Genomic DNA, 21,175 nt, shown 5'->3' with positions numbered 1-21,175 from the left:
TGAAACAAAAAAGTGTAAATAATGTTCAAATGGGGCCGGCAACCTTTTTTTAGTTTTGTTATTAGTGTTTGTCATACTCATACCTTCATTTGGTCCTCATGTTCAATTTTTTTGGAGATTCCTGAAAGCAATACTTGATAATAGACAGGAATGGCAATAACACATACCGAGTCTATGCTATTATACGTTTAACCATCAAGTACATGCACTAAAAAAATGCCTACATTGAGTTCCTACGCTAGCAATTGCAAACACATTGTGACCTTTGATCCATTTTCGTCCATCTCCGTTAGAAATATACCTATTGAAAAATGATGTTTGGTTATTAAAATGGAAAATTTAACATTTGGTTTTACCGTTCCGTAAAAACACTATAATTTAATACCATCAATATCTTTCTACTCAAATATTCCCTTTTCCTTTCTGATTAATCGTTTTCATGATTGAAAAGCTCAACACTATCTTTTTTCTTTAATTAGCTGCCACATTATTGAACCCCAATCATCCCATCTCTTTATAACAATGCTTTTAAGAGATATTTATGGTAGCAAACTTCACCCTATTTATGCTAAATAGCGTTCAAAGTGGCAATTTTATTGGATTAAACTCTGATAAGGAAGTAATGATGAGTAGAGTGAATTACCTTGAAATTAACTCTTCAATTCTAAGTTCAAAGCCACTCAATTCTACACAACATTCATGTGTTCACTACTATAGTTTCTTGCCATGCGCCACTAATATTCCAGGCTTCATTTTCCAAATTGTAATTCTTGAATATTTGTTGCTTGTTGGTGACAAAATTTTAACCAAGGGGAGACAACAACTTTTTAGTATTCTTGGTGTCGGTATTTATGGCGCCACTTTATTTCGCGTTCTTGCTGTTCTACCAACAATCGTTCTACTTCTCGGTATGTTTTTATTAATTAAACTCTTTTCTTTTATTTGCTTATCGGATATAATTGCGAGAACTCGTAAAATTAACGGACCAAACTGTCGAAATTATTTTTAAAATACATAGAATCATTTTTCCATCTTTATTCATTGCCAGCTTCATATTCTGATGGTTTCTTGCTTGCTTTCAGCATCAGGACTTGCTCAAAACAGAGAAGCCGCTCGAGTTAGAATAGAAAATGGAGCTGGTTCGCTTGCCGGGTCTACTGTTTTTTACTTGACGTTACAGTGGGGGATTTGTATTTTTCTTGGCAGAACTAAAACAGCTCAGGATTCACTTCCTCATCAGAAATCAAAAGCTAAAACAAAAGGATGTCTGGTGGTTAAACAAAAATTGTCAATTCTCAAAGGTTACTTAAACAACTATTTGTCGGGTTAATTTTCTTACGGTTACTAAATTATGCGCTTCTTACATTTTAGTTACCATCATTTTATTTTCTATATTTTGATAATCCAAAATAGAGGTTGCTCAATAAATTTAGGCGGATATGTGGCCAACAAAATATTACATAATAAATACCACAAGCAATTCCATAAATGTTTTAGTAAGCTCATGTTTTAGAAAAAAAATGAAAGTTAGGTTATCATAATGTAAAAATATAAACCGCTGATAATCAAAGATGTAGAGTATAGTTCACTAATTATAATATTTTTAACTACTATTTGTCAATTTCAATTAGTTCCAAAACCATAATTTTTTTCAGTCCTGTCTTAACTTCTGATTCATTCATGTTTTCCCGGCAGTGTGTGCTTGACCTTCATTTAGTCCTAAATTCACTATAAATTTACCTCTTTTAAAAAGAAAATCGGTGCCAGCCGGGGCCGGAGCCTACCCTAGCCTAAGGGTAGCTCTGCCCCCTATTTAAATACTGTTCTCCAAAGCAATTAGCAATTAATAAAGGTTAACCTGCTCCTTCAATTTGACATAAAAAATCAAAAAGAGTTCAAGTTCGTAACTTTGGATAAAAATACCCAGAACTTGTCATTTTGGAATCAATTTACACTTTGACCATCAAGGCCGACGTCAAATTAGACTATAAATTGATCCAAAATCGACAAGTTGTAGATTTTGTTGTCCAAAACTACATATGTAGACTCTTTGGATAATTTGTGTTAAATTGGAGGGGCAAAATGAACCTTTTTGAATTATCAATTAGACTCTTCAAGTTGTTGACATTTTTACTTTGATGTTGGCAGAATACGGAGTAAGAACTGATAAGAAGACGAAATACACAGCAGGAATAATGCTTCTGTCGCTAATTCCATTAATCTTGGCGGAAATAGCTAGTACCTTCAAATCACCACCATGGAGCCATATTCTTATACTGGTTGTACTCTGTGCAGCATTAATATCATACTTCATTTTTCAGGTTAAATTTTACATTCTTGAATTCAATAATTTATTTTTTCTGTTAATTTGTAATGCAATTCTTGGATTCCGAACCAGAGAGCTATAACTCAGATGGTACAAACGTTGAGCAGCAAACTGCTAAACCCGCCACAAGCGCTCTCCCTTTAGCGATTATCATAAAAATAATTCTTGGATTAGGACACTATATTTCTTTGTTTGATATGTTCAATTATATTGCAGTCTCGTCATCAATGGATCCAAGAACGAAGTTTAGAGTATTCAAGAGATCAGCTTCTACTTGCTGGATTTTTGGATCATTTACAGAAATTTGCCAAAAGAAGACTTGTTAATGATGAAGGAAAAGTTGATGTTTCTTGCATCAAAAGGTTCCGTAATTATTTTTTATATATCTATAACTATTGTCAAATTTACAGAAATATACTATTTTGATAGTCTACTCGGTCAATTTGTAAGTCTTGATAATTAAATTTAAACATAAAAAAATGAAGAGTACAATTAATAAAAATAAAATTCAATTCAATATCTTATTATGATAAATTAGTCTATATTTAGCGAGATATTTTTTAAAATTTTCTATAATAAAAAAATATATTTTAATAATACCATATAAATCAATAAACCTTCTAATATTTATCTCAGGAATAAATATACCCCTTGTGATATGTTTATCTTAACTATATATCCTTAAACTTTTAAAACGGCTCAATTACGTCCTTGTGAAATAGAGGGTTTTTACTGTTCGAGAGAAGGATAGTATCAATCCGTTATTAAGACTTTAAGGGTACATATAAGATGAATATGTCACGAGAGGCTTATTAATACTCCATCATAAACATTATAAGTAAAATTGAACCTTTTTCGATCTCTTAATTCATTTTTTTTTTTAATTATGACTAGTTTGTCATAAAACTAAAATCATTTTGCCTTTTTCTTATTGCACTGAAACTTGTCGAGTCCTATATCGGGACACATCTTTAAAATTTTAGAACTCTATATTTATATCATATTCTTATTTAAAATACATACTTTCATTTTTTTGTTAATTTATCGGTTCAGCATTTGTAATGTAGATTATCTTCATTCATCTGTTTAATTAATTTAACATATAGAATTTTATTTCCAAATAATGGCTTTGTTCTCAATCTCTTTAACAGGACATTTCGGAACATCGACAAAAATAAAGATAATCATGTATCCCAAGAAGAATTTCAAGATTTTCTACGAAACATGAAATCAGGAGATCTCGAACTCGACGAAGAATTCGCAATCGATGAACTAATGATCCAATTCGACGAGGACAGTAACCGTTTGATTACTGAAGATGAATTTGTGGCTGGATGTGACAAAATTATTCGCAAAGCTAAGAAAATGATAGCAGATAAGAATGACTCCTCAAGAAAATATTTGCCAAGGTTACATAATGTAAGCAAATTGTCTATTTATGATATTTATTTAATTTGAAAAATGTGTTTCGGGTCTAATTTAATACATAATTGGATGCAGATGGTTCAACCATTGATCGATAAAAAGAAGGCAAAAATAGCTGAAATTGAGCAAGAGCTAGCACAAATTTGGAACACTGCCCACAACCAACAACTTGCTTGTCTAGTAACTGATGGAAAACCTGACGAGGATAAGATAAGAAGGTTTTCTACTAAATTCTCATTTTCTGGTTAATTTACACCGGCAGTCCCTATATTTTTCTATCCGATTATTATGGTGTGTAGAAACTGAACCAGATTAAAAATTCAAGGCAAAATGATTTTTTCTTATATCCACGACTTTGACCATTTTGTCAAATATATCCTTAAAAATTAATTTAGACATTTTGGCCCATCAATTTTCCGAATTATCTACCTATTTTTGGGATTACTTTTTATAAGTTTTAATTACATGAATGATTATTTTACACAATTGATCTTAATTTTAGTTTAGTAAGAATTATTTTAGTTCAAAATGAGGATTAGTGCTAGAAAACATGTTTAAATTTATGGCTGAATATATTTATCTTAATTTATAAAATTAACATATTAGAATGTTCAAATTATCTTTTAGAAATATATTTGATAAAATGGTCAAAATTGTGGATATAAAAACCACTTTGCCAAAAGTTAAATCAAACCTTAAAGGAATTTAAGAGATTTTAGTATACAAATTAAAGAGAAAAAAAGACAATAATGGAAGAGAAAAACAAAGTTGAGGGACTGTCAGTGTAAATTATCCGTTTTTTTTAATTCTTGATCAGGACTATACAATTCTTTGATTTATTTGTATTTTGTCATTATGTTTTCATTATCCGTATGTACAGTCTATTTACGGAGTTTGATAAAGATAATAATAAAAAGATGACTGTAAAAGAGCTACAAGGATTGATTAAGAGCAAATTTGGGAGTGCAAAATTTGACCATGAAAATATTGTAAAGAAAATGATGAAAGTATTGGACATAGACAAAGATAAGGAGCTTCATATTGACGAATTTACTGATGGAATGAAGAAAAGGCTGTCTGGTGATTCTCATTTGATTGATGATTGCATAGAGGTAACCATTCTTAATTTAGGCCTCGCTTGGTTCGTTTTATAGCAATTTCTGAAAAATTAACTTTCCAGGAAGTTTGATAAATGTTACTTGTTTCAATTTTTACTTCCCGGGAAGTACAAAATTAATTTTAATATAATATACTATATTTTTAACTAAAAGACATAAATGTCCTTTGATAATTTTTATATTGTTAAACAAATAATTTTAATTTAAAAATCGAGCAAATAAATAATTTAATTTTTACTTATTATCTCTTATTTTACGATTCAAGTACTATTTAAAAGAGTTTTTAAATATTAAAATTTAAAATTTATATTTTTTTATTTGAATTTTACATAATATAAAATATTTAATAAAAATATTTACTTATTATAAATAACACTTATAAAATAATATAAGTATATTTTTTGAAATAAATTAAAATATTTTTATATGAATTTTAAAAGAAAAAAAGAAAAGAATTAAAGTTAAATTAGGAAAAACCAACAAAAGTGTTAGGTAAGTTCTACTTTTTTGGGTTTTGATAGGGAAGTTACTTCCCTAGTCAAAGGGAAGTTAAACATCCAACTTTCCGAAAAGTAAAATGTAAAAATTGAACCAAGCAAAAAAAATTTGCTACTCTCCGGAAAGTACAACTTTTCTAGTCTGTTTACCCCCAAGCAAGCAAGGCCTTTATCTCTTCTTTTTTCCTACCAATTTTAACGGATAGTTAATTTTCAGAATCATTAAACTTTCGTGTTATTTTATTTTGATTAATAAATTTTAATCTGTTTTAAGTTTACATACTAAATTTTAAAAATACAAACAATGAAAAGTTTCTTAATAATTTCATGCTAAATTAGGTTATGTGACAACCAGATCTTATCTTATCAAATCATATAGCATCAAGTTTTTTTCCTTACACCAAAGTGAAACAAAGTGTAAAATTAATAATTGTGAATATTTAATATTCATTATTAACGTAAGAAAAAATATAACGTGACAAAATCTTGTTGCTACATATATTTAATTTCGCATGAAGTCGCTAAGGAACTTCGCTAGTGACAGAGCCATGATTATTGTATCGGGGGGCTAAACCGCAGGTTAAATATATTTACGGAGACAATTTTAAATTTGGAGGACCAAGTCGTAGCATACAGTAAAATTTAAAACTAATTTAAACAATTTTTGAAATTGAAGGGGCCGAGGCCACTCTAGCCCCCCCCCCTCGTGCCTCCACTATACGATAAGTGGATTTCACAACACTACATGGAAAATTAGATTCACACAAGAACTTTTCAGTTTAGTGACCTGGACAATTTAATATTCCATTTAACTTTTACATATCATTTGTTTTTACCTTCAATTATTTATTTATTTTAGTTACTAAACATATTTATGCAGTGGCGGATCTATATGTACAAGGGTGGGTTCCATGGACCCCATCTTTTTTTACTAATTCAGTACCTACATATGTTAATATGAGAAGTCACTCATTTAATATATGAATTAATAAATTTTAATAAAAAATTAAATAACTATTATGGACTCTAGTCGTTAAATTCAGCCCATAAAATAACAAAAATATGTTATCTAATCTATTTACCTATTTATCCATCATAAATTTAATATTTTCTATAAACACAAGGAAAATAAATAAATTCTTTTAAAATTTTAAGTTGTCCCAAGTGTTAACTAGAAATACAAATTTCATATTAATAAAATGGGTACATTTAAAATTGAAAAGTAGAACTCAATGCAAATTAAAGTTATAAATAATCGAAGGCAAAATTCATATATGTAATTATAAATATACAAGTGAAAATTATTCATAGTTATTTTCTTTTTTGAGAATATTCATAGTTATTTACATATTAATTTATTAAAAACTATTAATTTTAAAGTATTTATATTTATTCATTTGCTTACTTAAGTTTTATTTAATATTTATAATATAATTTTTTTATTGTTTAGAATAATAGAGTTAAAAAATTATTTAAATTTTAAATTTTAATTTATAATATATATGGACCCCACCATACAAAATGTCTGGATCCGCCCCTGTATTTATGCAGTAATAGTTAAAATAAAATAAAATAAAATTGCAGAAAGAGAAGAGAAGCATAAAAAAAATGTCAATACGGGCATTGACAAAGTCTATAGTTTTAGTGATAATTGGAGTTGGAATAGTGTCATCTCTTGGATTGCCTCTGGTAAACAATACTCAACTTTTATCAGAAAAGATTGGCATATCTTCTTTCTTCATTTCATTTGTTCTACTTCCATTTGCTCTCAACTTCAAAACCGCAATGGCCACCATTTTTCTCGCAAGTCAAAAGAAAGAAGAAGCTTCTTCTATTATATTTTCAGAGGTTAGTCCATCTTCTTTTCTTTCACTCATGATTTTAATTTTCTGAATTTATTATTTTTCAATATCTATACTATTATTTATTTTAGAGTTAATCCTAATAAAATATCAATCGTTGACGATTTTTGTCAATTATAAATAAATCTTTAAAAATCGGCAGGATTAGCCTATTTTAGCATATATAGTTGTTATCTTTTATAGTCATTTCTTGGGTCGATTCAAGAATTGACTATAAAAGATAACGAATATGCTAAAATGGGCTAATCCTTTTAATTTTAAAGGTTGGCTATAAAGAACCTGTAAACATTTAGTATTTTATTGGGATTCACCCTTTATTTTAGAGTTGAGATAATTTTTATGTCATAATTATGATCAAATTGACAAAAAATTCTAAAAATAATTTCGATAGTTTAATCCATTAATTTTATATATGTTGATAATTATATTTCAAGTAAATTAAAAGGACAAAGGATATAACTGACAAAAAAAAGATTTTTTAGATCCTTAATTTATTTTATGATAATTTACTTCATAACAAACAAATCGTAATTTTTTTTTTTGAAAAAAAACCGTCTATCTGATTTTATAAAAAATTGCAAGTTATTATTAAAATATATTTTATTATAATTTTTTTATACAAAAACTTCTCTAAATGTTGAACATTTTATCATAAAAAATAATTTGAGATACTCAATTGTATCTTATATTTTTATTAATTACACTCTTTAACTTTTGTATCCGCTTATTGAATATAATCATCATGATTTAGAAAATTGACGGACCAAATCGTCAAAATTATTTTCCAAAGATATTATGTCAATTTGGTCATAGTTCGATCTAGATATATAAATTCATTTTGCAAATTTTAAACTAGTATTTTAACTGTAAAAGAATATATCAAACAAGTATATTTAGCTATTTGCTGATCACGAGTGTGCTAAATTGATAAAATAAGTCTTACTTTCGCTCGAATTTAATAATCATGTTAGTAAAAAAGTGATGACACACTACAACATATTGATAAATTACCGACGAAACTTTTTGGAGACTGTAACATTGTGGTACTAGTATATGAAAATTATACAGTTGCATATACATATGAATCAAAATGATGCATCAAATTTATTTATTTTTGGTTTATTAGTAGTTCGATGATCAAAAACGACTAAAAACGATTGTTAAATACACTTTTTAGAAGTTGATTCATACAAATTAAGACACTAGTAGTCTAAATTTTCCAAAACATAATCATAAATATAAATTTTGTTTGTGAAGATATATGGAGCAGCATTCATGAACAACATATTGGGGCTATTAACACTTGTAGCGCTAATTTGGGCAAGAGGATTCACATGGGATTATTCAGCAGAAGTTTTAGTGATATTGGTGGTTAGTGGTGTCATTGGTTTAATTGCCTTTTCACGCACCATCTACCCATTTTGGACATCTTTCATGGCATTTTCTTTCTACCCATTGTCTCTGCTTCTTTTTTATGTAATTCGTTTTGTTGTAGGCTGGAAATAGAACTCTAAATTAATGTATTCTATACTATATACTACTTGTGTGTAATATGATCATATTATGCAATTGATTTAGTGAAAATTAGATCAGATGTATGATTAGTGACAATAAAGCTACAATTGATTGTAAATGAGTTCTAGGGTATTATATTTTCCCAGTCACTAACTTTTTTATTATATCATCTTGGCCACAAAAAATTAATTTGTTTTAGTTTAGACATTGTACTTTAAGTTTACAAGCAACATGAAGTTCTTTTAGTGTTTTTATGTCAAATTGAACCAACGTGATAACAAGATATTTCCACGTTACTTTTTTTTAGAATCAATCTTAAATTTTCACGGTCACTAAATTTTTATTTTGGTGCAAGAAACTTTTTTTGTTGCTCCATTATTTGACAAAGGGTTAATTACATATAAAATTAACATCTTTACACGAAATTGCAAAAATAACACGACGTTTAAAACGTGGCAATTCAGGGCACCACCTTTCATTTCTTTTCAAAAATAACATGGGCACATTTTTAGTGGCGTTTTTGCTGATGTAGCATGACACGTGGCACTCCCATCGTGTGTCCAAGTCAGCAAAATTTCATCAAAAAACGTGCACATGTTTTTAAAAAGAAATGAAAGGTGATGTCCTGAATTGACACATTTTAAAGGTCGTGTTATTTTTGAAAATTCGTGTAAAGGTGGTGATTTTATATGTAATTAACCCTTTGGCAAATGATCCGGTTGTCATATACATTAATTTATCCTAAAATTAAGGATAAATTAATAAATGTTGCTTATAATTTTTAAATTCCAATGTTCAAATTGAAATAAATTAAGATTTGAACTAAAATAAAAGTGCATAAATATTTTTAGCAAACCTATAAATTTAATACCTTGGAATTTATGTTCACAAAAAGGTAAATTAGATCATAAAAAAATTGCAATTATCATGGGGAACAGACTTGGCATGTAAGGAATTTTTTTAACTATATCAAATTTCTAATATTCTAACATTTAATTGGTTGGTCTATACATTATTATATGATCCTACTTATGCAAGAATTTCCATGTATGCATGTCTTTCTTGAAAAACACTTCGGCACCGTTTGAATTGATGGATTCTAAACAATCCATAGATTAGGACAAAATCTATTGTTTGCCTAGAAAACAAATTAATAGAATTCATGAATTTATAAATTCCTTCATTTTTTACAATCCATCATTTTTGATGGTTTTGATTTCCCACCTACTAAGTGGGAAAGTTCAAATCCACCATTTTTTATAAATAATGGACTGTTATACTATTTATTATTTTCTATAAATAATATTAAAAATCCATTGATTTTATATTCAATTCAAACGATGGAATTTTAAAATTTATGGATTTAAATTCCATTAATTTAAGATCTATCGATTTTGCTAAAATACATGTATTTTAAAAATCTTTAATCCAAACGGTGCCTTCAACTCTACATACTTTACATTCAAAGATAGAATCTTCTACAAATACACATATATTCTTGTACTAAGTTCAACAATATTCCATAAATAGTGATTTAAATACCTCCATTTTCTTCTTCTTCCTTTCCCAAAATTAGAGGATTAATTACCATTTACAAATTGAACTTACAACACATAATTAATTACAATCTAAGGTTAAGATCAATGGCATCTCCTCTATTTTCAATTCTCTCATTTTCCACCAGCCCAATAGGCTCTCTTGGATTTAAGAAGCTATAGAAAGGCTTCTTGGGAATGATTCCTCCACCATTTTCCTTCAATTTAAATACATAAATATTAAATTGTCACATCAAACAATAACATCAAAGTCAAATTAAATAACAAAATTAATTTCTTAATTTAGAAATAACATCAAAGTCAAATTAAATAACAAAATTAATTTCTTAATTTAGAAAGTTATTATAATTGATCTTACTTGAAGAGGAAAATGATTTGATTTGGGTCTGTCTTGTTGAAGAGTATGAGTAGTAGATGGTGGAGTTGTTGGACATCCAAATAATAGAAATTTTCCTTCTGACACTGAACCATTGTCTGTATTGTAATTTCTGATGTTGGGTTCTAAATTAGGTCTAATTTCCCTGATAAAAACATTCTTAATCAATATATATAACTTGAGTGCTTTGATAAATTTTACCCCTTTAATTTGATATAAAAGATCAATAAAATCAAGTTTGAAGATTTAGAATAAAATTCTATCAAACATTTGATATTTTGACTTGTTTTACCCTTTTTGATGAAATAACAGAAAATTGTTGGGAGAATTATATATAAATTGGAGCTGAGGTGACCCAGTATTATTGCACAGTTTGAAGTTGAAAAGGTAAAACCAGTCATAATATCAAGTTTGAAGGTGTTTTTTCAAACTACGAATTCAATTTTATTTGAATATTTTAGTAAATTTAAGGGGTAAAATGAATCTTTGTTGATATATATATTTATAGAAGATAATTAAGTAGCTAGGCAGGCCAACCTGGAGATAAAATGCTGATTTGGCTGAAGATCTGTAATGCTGTGATTGCTACATGGAAACGAAGAGTGATCTGAACCGTTAAATTGAGATGGAAAAGTTGGAACTGGATAGTGCAAAGCTGGGACTGGATGGATTTCCATGGAAAATGGTCTTGATCTCTTTGTGCCAACCATCTGTTATATAAATTAACAAAATTCAGCATCAGAAATTGACAATTTCTCCACATTAGTATACAGTTTTATGGCTTAATTCCTCAAAAAAATCCGAACTTGTCGTCTAAAATAGTTTAACTTTATTTTGATAATTAAATTTTAATTTATTTTATTTAGTTATTAAATTTTAATTCTATTTCAGTTAAAAAAATTTAGACAGAAATATATACGTGTCCGTCGATTTTTATTTATTTTTACTTAAAAATTTATCATAAATGCATAATTAAATTTGAAATTTTTTCAGTGTAATAAAAATTTATAAAAAATGATTTTCACTTGGTAAAAAAGAGTTGATTATCGTGTAATTAAAATCAAATAAATTAAAATTTGTTCATCGGATAATTAATTAGTTTAATAGCTCCGAGAATGAATTATCTCTACATTCACTCAAATGAAGTATTTGGCTATAATTATAATACAATTAACCATATCAGTCAAAATTTTAGAAAATTAATATAATGAGTTAGAATTAGAATTGATAAAAAGAATTCATAAAATTTGGATATATTTAAATGATTTAGCCTACTTTTATCGCACTACAAGTCTACAACTGAATATCAAGATAGTGAAAATAAAATTGAAACCAGAATAAAATTGAATCAAACTAAATTAAAACATTACCAATATATATTTTGTAAAAAACAATAATAATAACAACTTTATTAATTACCTTATCTTCCTCTGGCCATAAAGAAGTGGAATGATGATAAATTCTTTGGTTTGAAGGGGGCTCTATACCATGACAAGGTACAGAAAATAATGGAGTTGATGAAGATGACACCACAGGTTGAGGATAATGAAATTTCTGCAGATACATATAAATTATGTAAAACCAGCGTAACTAATTACTGTGTTAATTGCAAAATAAATCATAAACTTTAACGTTTTTATAATTACAACGCAATTTTTTTGACAAAATTAGTCACCAACTTTCAATTTTTGACAAATCAGAATATCAATCTGATTTTCGAAAATCACTAACGTAACTATTGGAACAATGTATAATAAGAAGTCCACGTCAGTGTCTTTTACTGGAAAATAGCTTGGTGTTCTAATTTGTCAACACATGAAAGTTAGTAATTAATTTTTTCCAAAATTTTAAAATTCATTTTATAATTGCAAAAAAAAATAAAAAATTAGTGATTTAATTTGCACTTCATAAAAAATCACAATAAAAATTAATGAATTTCTTGCTTACAGAAGATGGAAATCTTTGCATCAAACTAGGATCATGAAATTGATTCGGTGTAGAAAATGCAAATCCAGGGACTGATCTTGATCCTCCACCAGAAACATAATTACTCTCAGAGTTCCACATCGTAGGCAACAAAGTCCGTTCAGGCAAAACAACGTTTGATCCGTCAAGTTTAACACCAACCAACGTAGAATGACTAGGTTTCGGAGCTAACGGAACACAATTTGACGGAGCAAGAACACCAGACTGTGACTGGTAAGAATTATTAGCTTTATCAACTGTAATATTTTTTGTTTCTTGTTCTCTCAAAATCTTCTCCAGCTCAGCAACTCCCGGTCCTCTCTTCGGAACTCTTTGTCTCTTGTAGGGTTTCCTAGAGTATAAACTATCAACACCACCACCACCACCATGATCACCACCACCACCGCTACCGCCACCGTCACCGCCGCTGCTGCTATGGCTACACATTCTTGATATGTAATAATCTTGAAATATTCAAGAATCTAAAATGTGAATATATAATAGGGGGAATGAAATATAACAAGAAATCCGGGGAAATATTTAACAAAAAAAGGATTCAAAAAATTAAGCGAGATATAAGGAAATGAAATCTCAAAGAAATTTGATCCATGTTTTGAGCATACAAAAGATCTTTAACTCTGCTTATTAAAGAAAGTGAGAGGCTGTGTGTGACTGTCAAATTTTGTTTGTCGGACAAGAAAATCGTAAATACGAATGTTTTCAAAGCAAAGCATGGAAATCCAAGTATTCTTCAATTATTTCTCATTTTATTTCTCTATTTTTTCGCTCTTATTTTTTATTTTTTTGAAGCATTTTTTTATAATATTATCTGAACTGTATTTTCATATAACGTCTATCATACATCATGTAATGTGTCTCGTAATTTCTGAAAATCTTTGCCATATTTATAACAAGTTTTTTTGTATTTTTCTTATGCCAATTTGCAATTGGGGAGTCTAGAGTCTACCTCATTGCATGGAAATTTAAAAGCTTTTTAGTATGTGGACCCCTAGCATGGGAAATATATATTGGTAGTTTTTGCTACATTTTGAATTCTCTATAAAAAATTGAAATCATGTTATCATTAATTTCACTCGCCAATTGAATTCTCTATAAAAAAATTGAAATCATATGGTTAAATCTCTTTTCTTTTTCAGTTACCATTTTTTTTATCTTTGTATTTTCTAGTTCTATCAGTATTGGGAGGGACCTAAAAAATTGTTAGAGATTGAACCTTACCATGAAAATTGGATATGATGAATGAAAGTTAATATAGAAGGGTACCGTATGATTTATTTGTTCTTGAAACCATATATTAATCAAATTAGCAAATAAAATCCAACATTTCTTTGAAGAGATTTATATTAATATAAATTACTAAATTAGTTTTTCAATTACATACGTTAAGAAATTTATGTAAAATTAAGTGGTAAAACACTTGCCTTGTTCTATTTTCTCACTATTTTTAAGCTTATTGTTGACATTATGCACTGGGACTTGATTTGAGACTTGATTGTTACATTTATACAATAAAATCAGGAGGAAAATTTGGTTTTTAAATTTGTGACTATAAATTAAATAATTTATTTTCAACAATTTTGATTAATTAAGAACAATATTTTTAATTTTTTAAATCAATTAAGAACAATATTCTTTATTTTTAGGTCAATGAATGATAATTTTGGATCATCCTGGTCTCTGTATTTGTTAATATTATATAATTTTATTCTTAATTGACCTAAAAATGAAGAATTTTGTCCTTAATTATTAGTTAAAATTATCAAAAGTGAGCTATTTGATCCTACATCACAAGTTTAGGGACCAGATTTAACCTCTACTCATAAAATCAGATCATATGTATTTAGAGAATTCTATTATATTTCATTACCAAAATGAACTAAAAATAATCAGCAACTTAATTAACTTGCTTAATTACTTCTGAATCATTTGATAAAGCAATAAATTCAATCCACCCTGGAAAACACTAGTGGTATGCTTATTTTGCTAACTATCTCTGCTGTAGAGAGATATTTAAGGTTAAAAAATCTACAAATTCCAAGCTAATTGATATGAAAATAAGCTGAAATTTTTCAAATAAATTTGAAGTTTATGTAATTACCAAATCAGAAAAAATCTTGCAGCATTAATTACATATCAATGAGTAACATTTATGGGATTCAAATTTTTTTTTTGGGTGGTAGTGGAGTAATTAAGGTAAGTTAGTAGGTTAAAATTAATTCACATGGGTTTTTATAGAAGATTGTGATTTTGTCTCATCATGAAGCCCTTTAAATTGGACTCAGCTGCATACAGACCTAATTATCAGTTATGGCTTAAAATGTCTAAAAATGGTCATATAAATGGTGCAATTTGTAATGGAATCTTCTCCAAATTTAGGAGCTAAATACATTAAAAATAAGGGGGTCACTGTCATGTTCTAAACATATGATCGACCAATTGTTTTCTGTGCTGTACCAATTCAAGAAAATGAGATCATAATTCAATCCCACCAAACTTCAATTTGTGAACTTGAGGACTTAATTGAAATAATTTTGTGATATTTTAAAGGTTTAATGTCTTAAAAAACCCCGACCTTTTAGCCCCTTTTCAATCATACCCTGACGTTGAAAATTTGTCAATTTTACTCTATTTTGAATTTTTGTGTTTCAATTGTACCCTGAAAAATTAAATTAACGTCTTTTTCGTTTGGAAATTTGTTTAAAACATTCTCCATGTCTAGCATATATCCATGTCTAGCATATATTAATTGTACGTTTTTAAAATTTATTTAAATTTAGTTAAATTAATTAAGAATTTAAGTTAGTGTTAATATGATTATGGGTTTTAGTTAGTTTTTAAAAATAAAGGACTTATTTTTACTTTTTTGAATAAAAAAGAATTTAATTTCATGTTTAAACTTAGTTAATTGAATGATTTCATCATTTAAGTTAAAAAATTAACAAAAATTTAAAAATTGGGGTACAATTGAAAACGGAAAATTCAAAAGTGGGTAAAATTGACAAATTTTCAACGTCGGGGTGGAATTGAAAAAGGAATTAAAGGTGAGGGTTTTTTTGAGTGATTAGGCCTATTTTAAAAATCAAATCTAGGTCGAATTATAATATATCATATTTTTAACTATTTAATTGTGTACAAAAATAATATTACATTTAAAGTGAATTGTATTATAAATATGTAGTTTTTGTTTGGATTTTCAATTTTTCAAAATTCAAAATTAATGAATTAAAAAAATTGAAAAATTATAATAAGTGAATCGAACCAACTAATTTTTGATTTATTTTTTCAGTCAGTTCGGTTTAATATACACCCTTATCCATAAGGGTAATTTAATAATATATTGTAATTCGACTTGTAAATTCCAAGTTCAATTCTCCCTTTTTTTCATTGAAATAAAAATTTGAAAGAATTCATGAGGAATTTGTTTGGCATTATAATTAACTCAAATATTTCAAAAGTCACTTCATTGGCAAAAAATATTTTATGTTTTCGTATTTTTTACCAAAATAATGAATGTATCCTTAAATCATATTATGACAGTCTGATCCGTAATTTCTATCATTTATAATAAATAAATCCAATTTCATTTTCAAATCTATTTTTAAGATTTCTTTTATAATTGATGATTTAGTTTTGATTCCATAAAATAATTATTTTATATAATTGATTTTTTATTTAGATTTAGAAATGGTTATCTGAGTTTAAAATGAAAGTAGTTATGCGTCCGGAAATAGATTCAAATTGAAGACTAGATATATTTGTCATAAATTATAAAATTTACAAATTAAAATGTTATAAATCATTTTTAAGAATATTTTTTTTGATAAAGATGTGAATATGTAAAATAATTTTGTCTTATTATCAATTATAACCAAGTCTATTTAATCATATCAATTGATATTGATATGACTCACAGAGCAGTTAATCAATGGTTGTTTTCTCCGGTGTTTGTTTTTTGTTTTAATTCAATTTTATAGATTTTACTTTAATATGCACCATCAATGATAGGGGTGAGCTCGGTTCGGTTCGGTTCGGTTCGGTGTCCACAGATTCAAATCCAAATCAAACCACCTTTAAAATTCCTAAACCAAATTTCATCATTGTGGTTTACGGTTATTTCGGTTCGGTGAACCGAAATTTCGGTTTATTGCGGTTTGGTTCGGTCGGTGACCGAATATTCAATATACATAAAATTAAACATTTTTTCAGTAATCAAATAAAAATTAATAAAATATTACATGTCTTTATAATTTGCCAAAAAAATAGCCTAACTTATAATATTACATATAATTTGCCAAAAAAATAGCCTAACTTATAATATTACATATAATTTGCCAAAAAATAGCCTAACTTGCAAATTTACAAACCAAATTAGTAATTACAAATCACAATTACTAAAGTAAACTCTACAATCAAATAGGCTATACAAAAAAACTGATTCAGGCATTCAAAAAATTACTGCAGTGAATCAAAATTTCAAATAGCAAAATAAAAGTTCCGTGACTTTAAAACTGCACAAAAGGGGCTCTGTATGCATTTAAAATGCAATGCATACTGCAGTAACTTACTGCCAGTGAGCCAGTAACTGCACTTTCAGGAAATGCCTCCACCAAAATATGCCTCCACCACATCAATCAGTTTGCAAAATACCAGATTTCCTGCAAACACAAAGATAACAAAACAAAACAAGTAAAGAGTAATAACAAAATTCATGATATACTAAAGAAAAAGATAATAGAAGGCTCAGACTTCAAATTTGTAAGTCAAAAACACTCAGACTCTTTTAAAAGGCAACATTTTATGTCGCACAGTTAATGGTCAAGTGTATTTAAGACTTCAATGGTGGAAGCTTCATCATAGCCTTAATAAACATAATAATGACTAATGATAGATTAACACAAGAATGATTCAGAAACATAACAATTAATGAATCAAAAACCAGAAGGTGAAGCTTGATCACATCAATGTTAATTGCTTAAAAGGGCTCAGATCTAGAAGTAAATCAAACAGAACACTAAAGATCATAAAAGGTGGCAACAATTAAAAACAAGTGCCTCAACAGTTACAACCTAAAGCATTCAAAGTCATATAGAGTGGAAGCATCATCATAGCCCTTACAAAATACAGAGAAATCAAACACTCAACCTAATCTCATGTCAATCTATCATTATCAATATCAAGCAGCAACAGTCTAGCATGGCAACACATAATCATAGGCTTAGCAAAATACTGCATAGGACTTTACAGAAGCAGCAAAAGCTTCCAACCATAGGACTGAATTAGTGAATACTAAATGCATAGTAAAAGCAAGCAAACACTAAATAAATAGAAGGACTTCAAGACAAACTATTGTTCATTAAGAGCATTAGCTGGATCCTGAAGACCTGCAAAAAAAAATACAAACAGTTAGTAATACTACAATAGAAAGAATTGAAAGAAAGAATGAAAATTACTTAAAAAATTTACCTTCTTCATGTTTCTCCAACTCTTCAAGTGTCTCCTCAATAGAGACTGGCTTTGATGGATCTCTAAGCCAGTCCTGAGTACAGACCAATGCCTCCACTATTTTAGGAGTCAAGCAACTCCTGAAGTCATCAAGCACTCTTCCTCCAGTGCTGAATGCTGATTCTGAAGCAACTGTAGAGACTGGTACAGCAAGAATATCACGGGCCATTCTAGAGAGGACTGGAAACCTCTCAGAATTCAACTTCCACCATCGCAGAATATCAAAGTGAGGATCATTTGCAACAACTGCCTCACTTAGATAAATGTCCAATTCAGTTTTTTTACTTCCACTTACACCACCAGTCTCTAACATTTGCTGCAGATATCTTTCTTTCAACACAGAATTAGCTTGGGAGGATTGGCCAACAAGTTCTGGTGATGGGCTATTCCCACCAGTATTAGCTAATTCTTTCTTGTAGAGGACTTCATAGTCATTAAAGAGTTCAACCAGATCCTCCATGACACAAGTAAACAAAAACTTGCCCACATGACTACCATACATATTACTCAAAGTATATTCCATGAAAACAACTCTATCACGAGGGTCTAAAATATTTCCAAAGAAAATCAACTTGTTCATAACATTAGGATCACCCCAGTACTTATCAAATTTGGCTTTCATTTTAATGGCCATTGAACTTAGACAGTAATCATCAGACTTAATCCAATCTTGCAAAATGGTTGACAAATCAGAAATTTGATTCAAGTGGTTGTTAGAGGTCACATAAAGAGAACCAGAAATGGCCAATGTCATTTTGTAAAAACATTGCAACAACACACATAATTGCCTAACTTTATCCCAATCAAGTTTACTAGGCACCTCATCACCCAAATCAATTTTAAAAGAAGCTTCCACATCTTCATATTCCTCAAAAACATGCTGGTACATACAAGCAGTCTCTAACATCAAAAATGTTGAATTCCATCTAGTGGGAACATCTAGACACAAGGAACGCTTACAATGAAAATCAAGTGATTTTTTGCATTCATTAAATTTGCTAAGTCTGAGAGGTGAGTTTTTTATATATCTAACAGCTCCCCTTACCTTCTGAAAAGATTCACCAGACTCTTTCAAACCATCAGACACAACAAGATTCAAAATGTGTGCAATGCATCTCATGTGAGCATACTTACACCTAACAGTTGTACTACCCCAAGTCAACATTTTTCTCATAAAAAACCCCATGGCAGTACTATTGTTCTCAGCATTGTCTAAGGTAACAGAAAATATATTTTTTAGCCCCCAATCTAGCAAACAAGACTCCATAGCCTTAGACAAATATTCACCCTTATGCCTCGAGCATGTAACAAAAGAGATAATTTTCTTATGCAACTTCCAATCATTATCTATAAAATGAGCAGTAATGCACATATAGTTCAATCTTTGATTAGATGTCCATGAGTCACTTGTTAGACTAACTCTTTGACTGTGAGTTTTAAAAAATTGTTTCAGTTTCAACTTTTCCTCAACAAACATGGCATAACAATCTCTATTCACAGTCCACCTAGAAGGAATTTTAAACATAGGACAAGCAAGACTCATCAATCTTCTAAACCCTTGTTTCTCAACAAATTTAAAAGGCAACTCATCAACTATAATCATGTATGCAACAGCTTGCCTAACAACTTCTTGATCAAATTTCCAATTAGCAACAGAAAACAGATTAGCACCAGGTGCAGCTTCCACATTAACAACAGGTTGAAAAGAGAGTAATGCTTGCCTAGTTTCTACACTATGTGGGTGCTTAGTGCATCTAATTAAATGACATCTCAGAGTAGAAGTACCATTTTTTTTAGCATGACAGTTGTATATGCGAGCACAATAACGACACTTCGCTTGCATAATGATACCTTTTCCATCTTTGATTGTGTCAAAGTGCTCCCAAACAACTGATCTTTGTTGACTCTCCTTCCTTTTTTTAGGATTTGCCTCCACAGTAGGTATAGGATCAGTATTAGGGTCAACAATTGCTTCCACATTTCCAGGTGAAGCAGCAGCATTTGAACCAACTGGGAATTGGCCATCAACTGCTACTTCTACTGCTGGTACATCTACATCAATCATTTCAGGGTCCATCTACACAAAGAAAAACACACAGGGATCAATACAATACTTTATTCAAAATACAGACACAAACTTAATAGGAAGATGAATTCAACTTGGAAAAAAACATATTACCTTATAATCAAGCCAGACAAAGCTTCCACCAATGGCTTTCTTTTTATAGAAAATCATGCAAGATAAACAGAACCAAACATCAAAAATAAGTCCACTGCAACTAAATTACAGAAACATTAAAGGTACAAGGCACGCATGAACAGAGATTACCTCTCAAATAACCAAGCTTCCACCAAAGCTTTTTTCCTAATAGAATCCAACCATATGTTCATGCAACACAGAAAAGAAAGCACAATTTAGCAAATAATTTCTTAAGAAATACACAAACATCCAACAAACTGCAACTAAATCACAACACCAAAGGTCCAAGTATGAAACAGAATACCTCTCTATCAAAGTAAACAAGCTTCCACCAAAGCTTTAACCCTAAGAGAATCCAGCAATTTGTCCATGCAAAACAGAACAACAATCACATTAAAGACCACAAAAGTAACAGATCGCTGAATATCAAAGGTCAAGCAACCAACTACCTCAAACCACAATCAAAGTTAAGAGATTCCACCAAAGCCTTGCCTTAGAATCAAGGCTTAAGCAGACAAATATCCAGATCCCCCTGTCAACAAACATGAAATGAAAGAAACATGTTACAACACTGAACTTTTATTTTCAAATCAATAACAGAAAATAGAAAAAAATTGATGGTTTTACCTTAAACCTTCATCGATTAAAACTCTGAGCACCAAAACACAGACATACAACCATGATTCAAAGGTCTTAAGAACCAAAAACCTCTGGGAACCAGAGGTTCACAGATGACAACCAGTGAGCCAAGAACAAAGATGAAAACCCAAGGGAAGATGAGAGGTTTAATCGAGAGAGGATAGTACAACCAT

General features: G+C 29.2%; 3 protein-coding genes across 3 annotated transcripts; 1 reads left to right on the top strand and 2 right to left on the bottom strand.

The window, feature by feature from the left end:
- The first annotated feature begins 498 nt into the window (after nucleotides 1–498).
- Nucleotides 499–8,864, top strand: LOC126674508 (sodium/calcium exchanger NCL2-like). Its single transcript, XM_050368960.2, has 9 exons — nucleotides 499–908; nucleotides 1,083–1,301; nucleotides 2,149–2,321; nucleotides 2,543–2,688; nucleotides 3,478–3,745; nucleotides 3,827–3,969; nucleotides 4,632–4,863; nucleotides 6,951–7,214; nucleotides 8,486–8,864. The coding sequence occupies exons 1-9, from the start codon at nucleotides 542–544 to the stop codon at nucleotides 8,732–8,734; spliced, it is 2,061 nt and encodes a 686-aa protein (XP_050224917.1). The 5' UTR covers nucleotides 499–541; the 3' UTR covers nucleotides 8,735–8,864.
- A 1,426-nt stretch (nucleotides 8,865–10,290) lies between these two features.
- Nucleotides 10,291–13,446, bottom strand: LOC126674719 (uncharacterized). The gene is made up of 5 exons (XM_050369211.2): nucleotides 12,623–13,446; nucleotides 12,095–12,229; nucleotides 11,213–11,385; nucleotides 10,658–10,820; nucleotides 10,291–10,496 (listed from the first exon to the last, which is right to left on the bottom strand). Exons 1-5 carry the CDS (start codon nucleotides 13,085–13,087, stop codon nucleotides 10,365–10,367), a joined length of 1,068 nt encoding a protein of 355 aa, XP_050225168.1. The 5' UTR covers nucleotides 13,088–13,446; the 3' UTR covers nucleotides 10,291–10,364.
- A 4,558-nt stretch (nucleotides 13,447–18,004) lies between these two features.
- Nucleotides 18,005–21,175, bottom strand: LOC126672197 (zinc finger BED domain-containing protein RICESLEEPER 2-like). The gene is made up of 8 exons (XM_056104996.1): nucleotides 21,170–21,175; nucleotides 20,991–21,073; nucleotides 20,820–20,895; nucleotides 20,622–20,626; nucleotides 20,493–20,528; nucleotides 20,343–20,442; nucleotides 18,125–20,240; nucleotides 18,005–18,042 (listed from the first exon to the last, which is right to left on the bottom strand). Exons 1-8 carry the CDS (start codon nucleotides 21,173–21,175, stop codon nucleotides 18,005–18,007), a joined length of 2,460 nt encoding a protein of 819 aa, XP_055960971.1.

The sequence above is a fragment of the Mercurialis annua genome, linkage group LG3 (assembly GCF_937616625.2).
Source record: "Mercurialis annua linkage group LG3, ddMerAnnu1.2, whole genome shotgun sequence".
In the NCBI taxonomy this organism is placed as follows: Eukaryota; Viridiplantae; Streptophyta; class Magnoliopsida; order Malpighiales; family Euphorbiaceae; genus Mercurialis; species Mercurialis annua.
This window is presented reverse-complemented; position numbering and strand designations above follow the sequence as displayed.

What these genes read in the sequence shown, in the direction of transcription:
- LOC126672197 (XM_056104996.1), bottom strand. An exon ending in GAAGCTTGGTTATTTGAGAG is followed by an intron (nt 20,443 to 20,492) that starts GTAATCTCTGTT and finishes TCTGTAATTTAG; the next exon opens with TTGCAGTGGACTTATTTTTG. An exon ending in GTTGGAGAAACATGAAGAAG is followed by an intron (nt 18,043 to 18,124) that starts GTAAATTTTTTA and finishes TTTTTTTTGCAG; the next exon opens with GTCTTCAGGATCCAGCTAAT.
- LOC126674719 (XM_050369211.2), bottom strand. Translation starts at nt 13,087, where the DNA reads ATGTGTAGCCATAGCAGCAGCGGCGGTGACGGTGGCGGTAGCGGTGGT. An exon ending in TATGGCCAGAGGAAGATAAG is followed by an intron (nt 11,386 to 12,094) that starts GTAATTAATAAA and finishes TTTATATAACAG; the next exon opens with ATGGTTGGCACAAAGAGATC. An exon ending in AATCAGCATTTTATCTCCAG is followed by an intron (nt 10,821 to 11,212) that starts GTTGGCCTGCCT and finishes TGTTTTTATCAG; the next exon opens with GGAAATTAGACCTAATTTAG.
- LOC126674508 (XM_050368960.2), top strand. Translation starts at nt 542, where the DNA reads ATGGTAGCAAACTTCACCCTATTTATGCTAAATAGCGTTCAAAGTGGC. An exon ending in TGATTGATGATTGCATAGAG is followed by an intron (nt 4,864 to 6,950) that starts GTAACCATTCTT and finishes ATAAAATTGCAG; the next exon opens with AAAGAGAAGAGAAGCATAAA. An exon ending in CTTCTATTATATTTTCAGAG is followed by an intron (nt 7,215 to 8,485) that starts GTTAGTCCATCT and finishes TTGTTTGTGAAG; the next exon opens with ATATATGGAGCAGCATTCAT.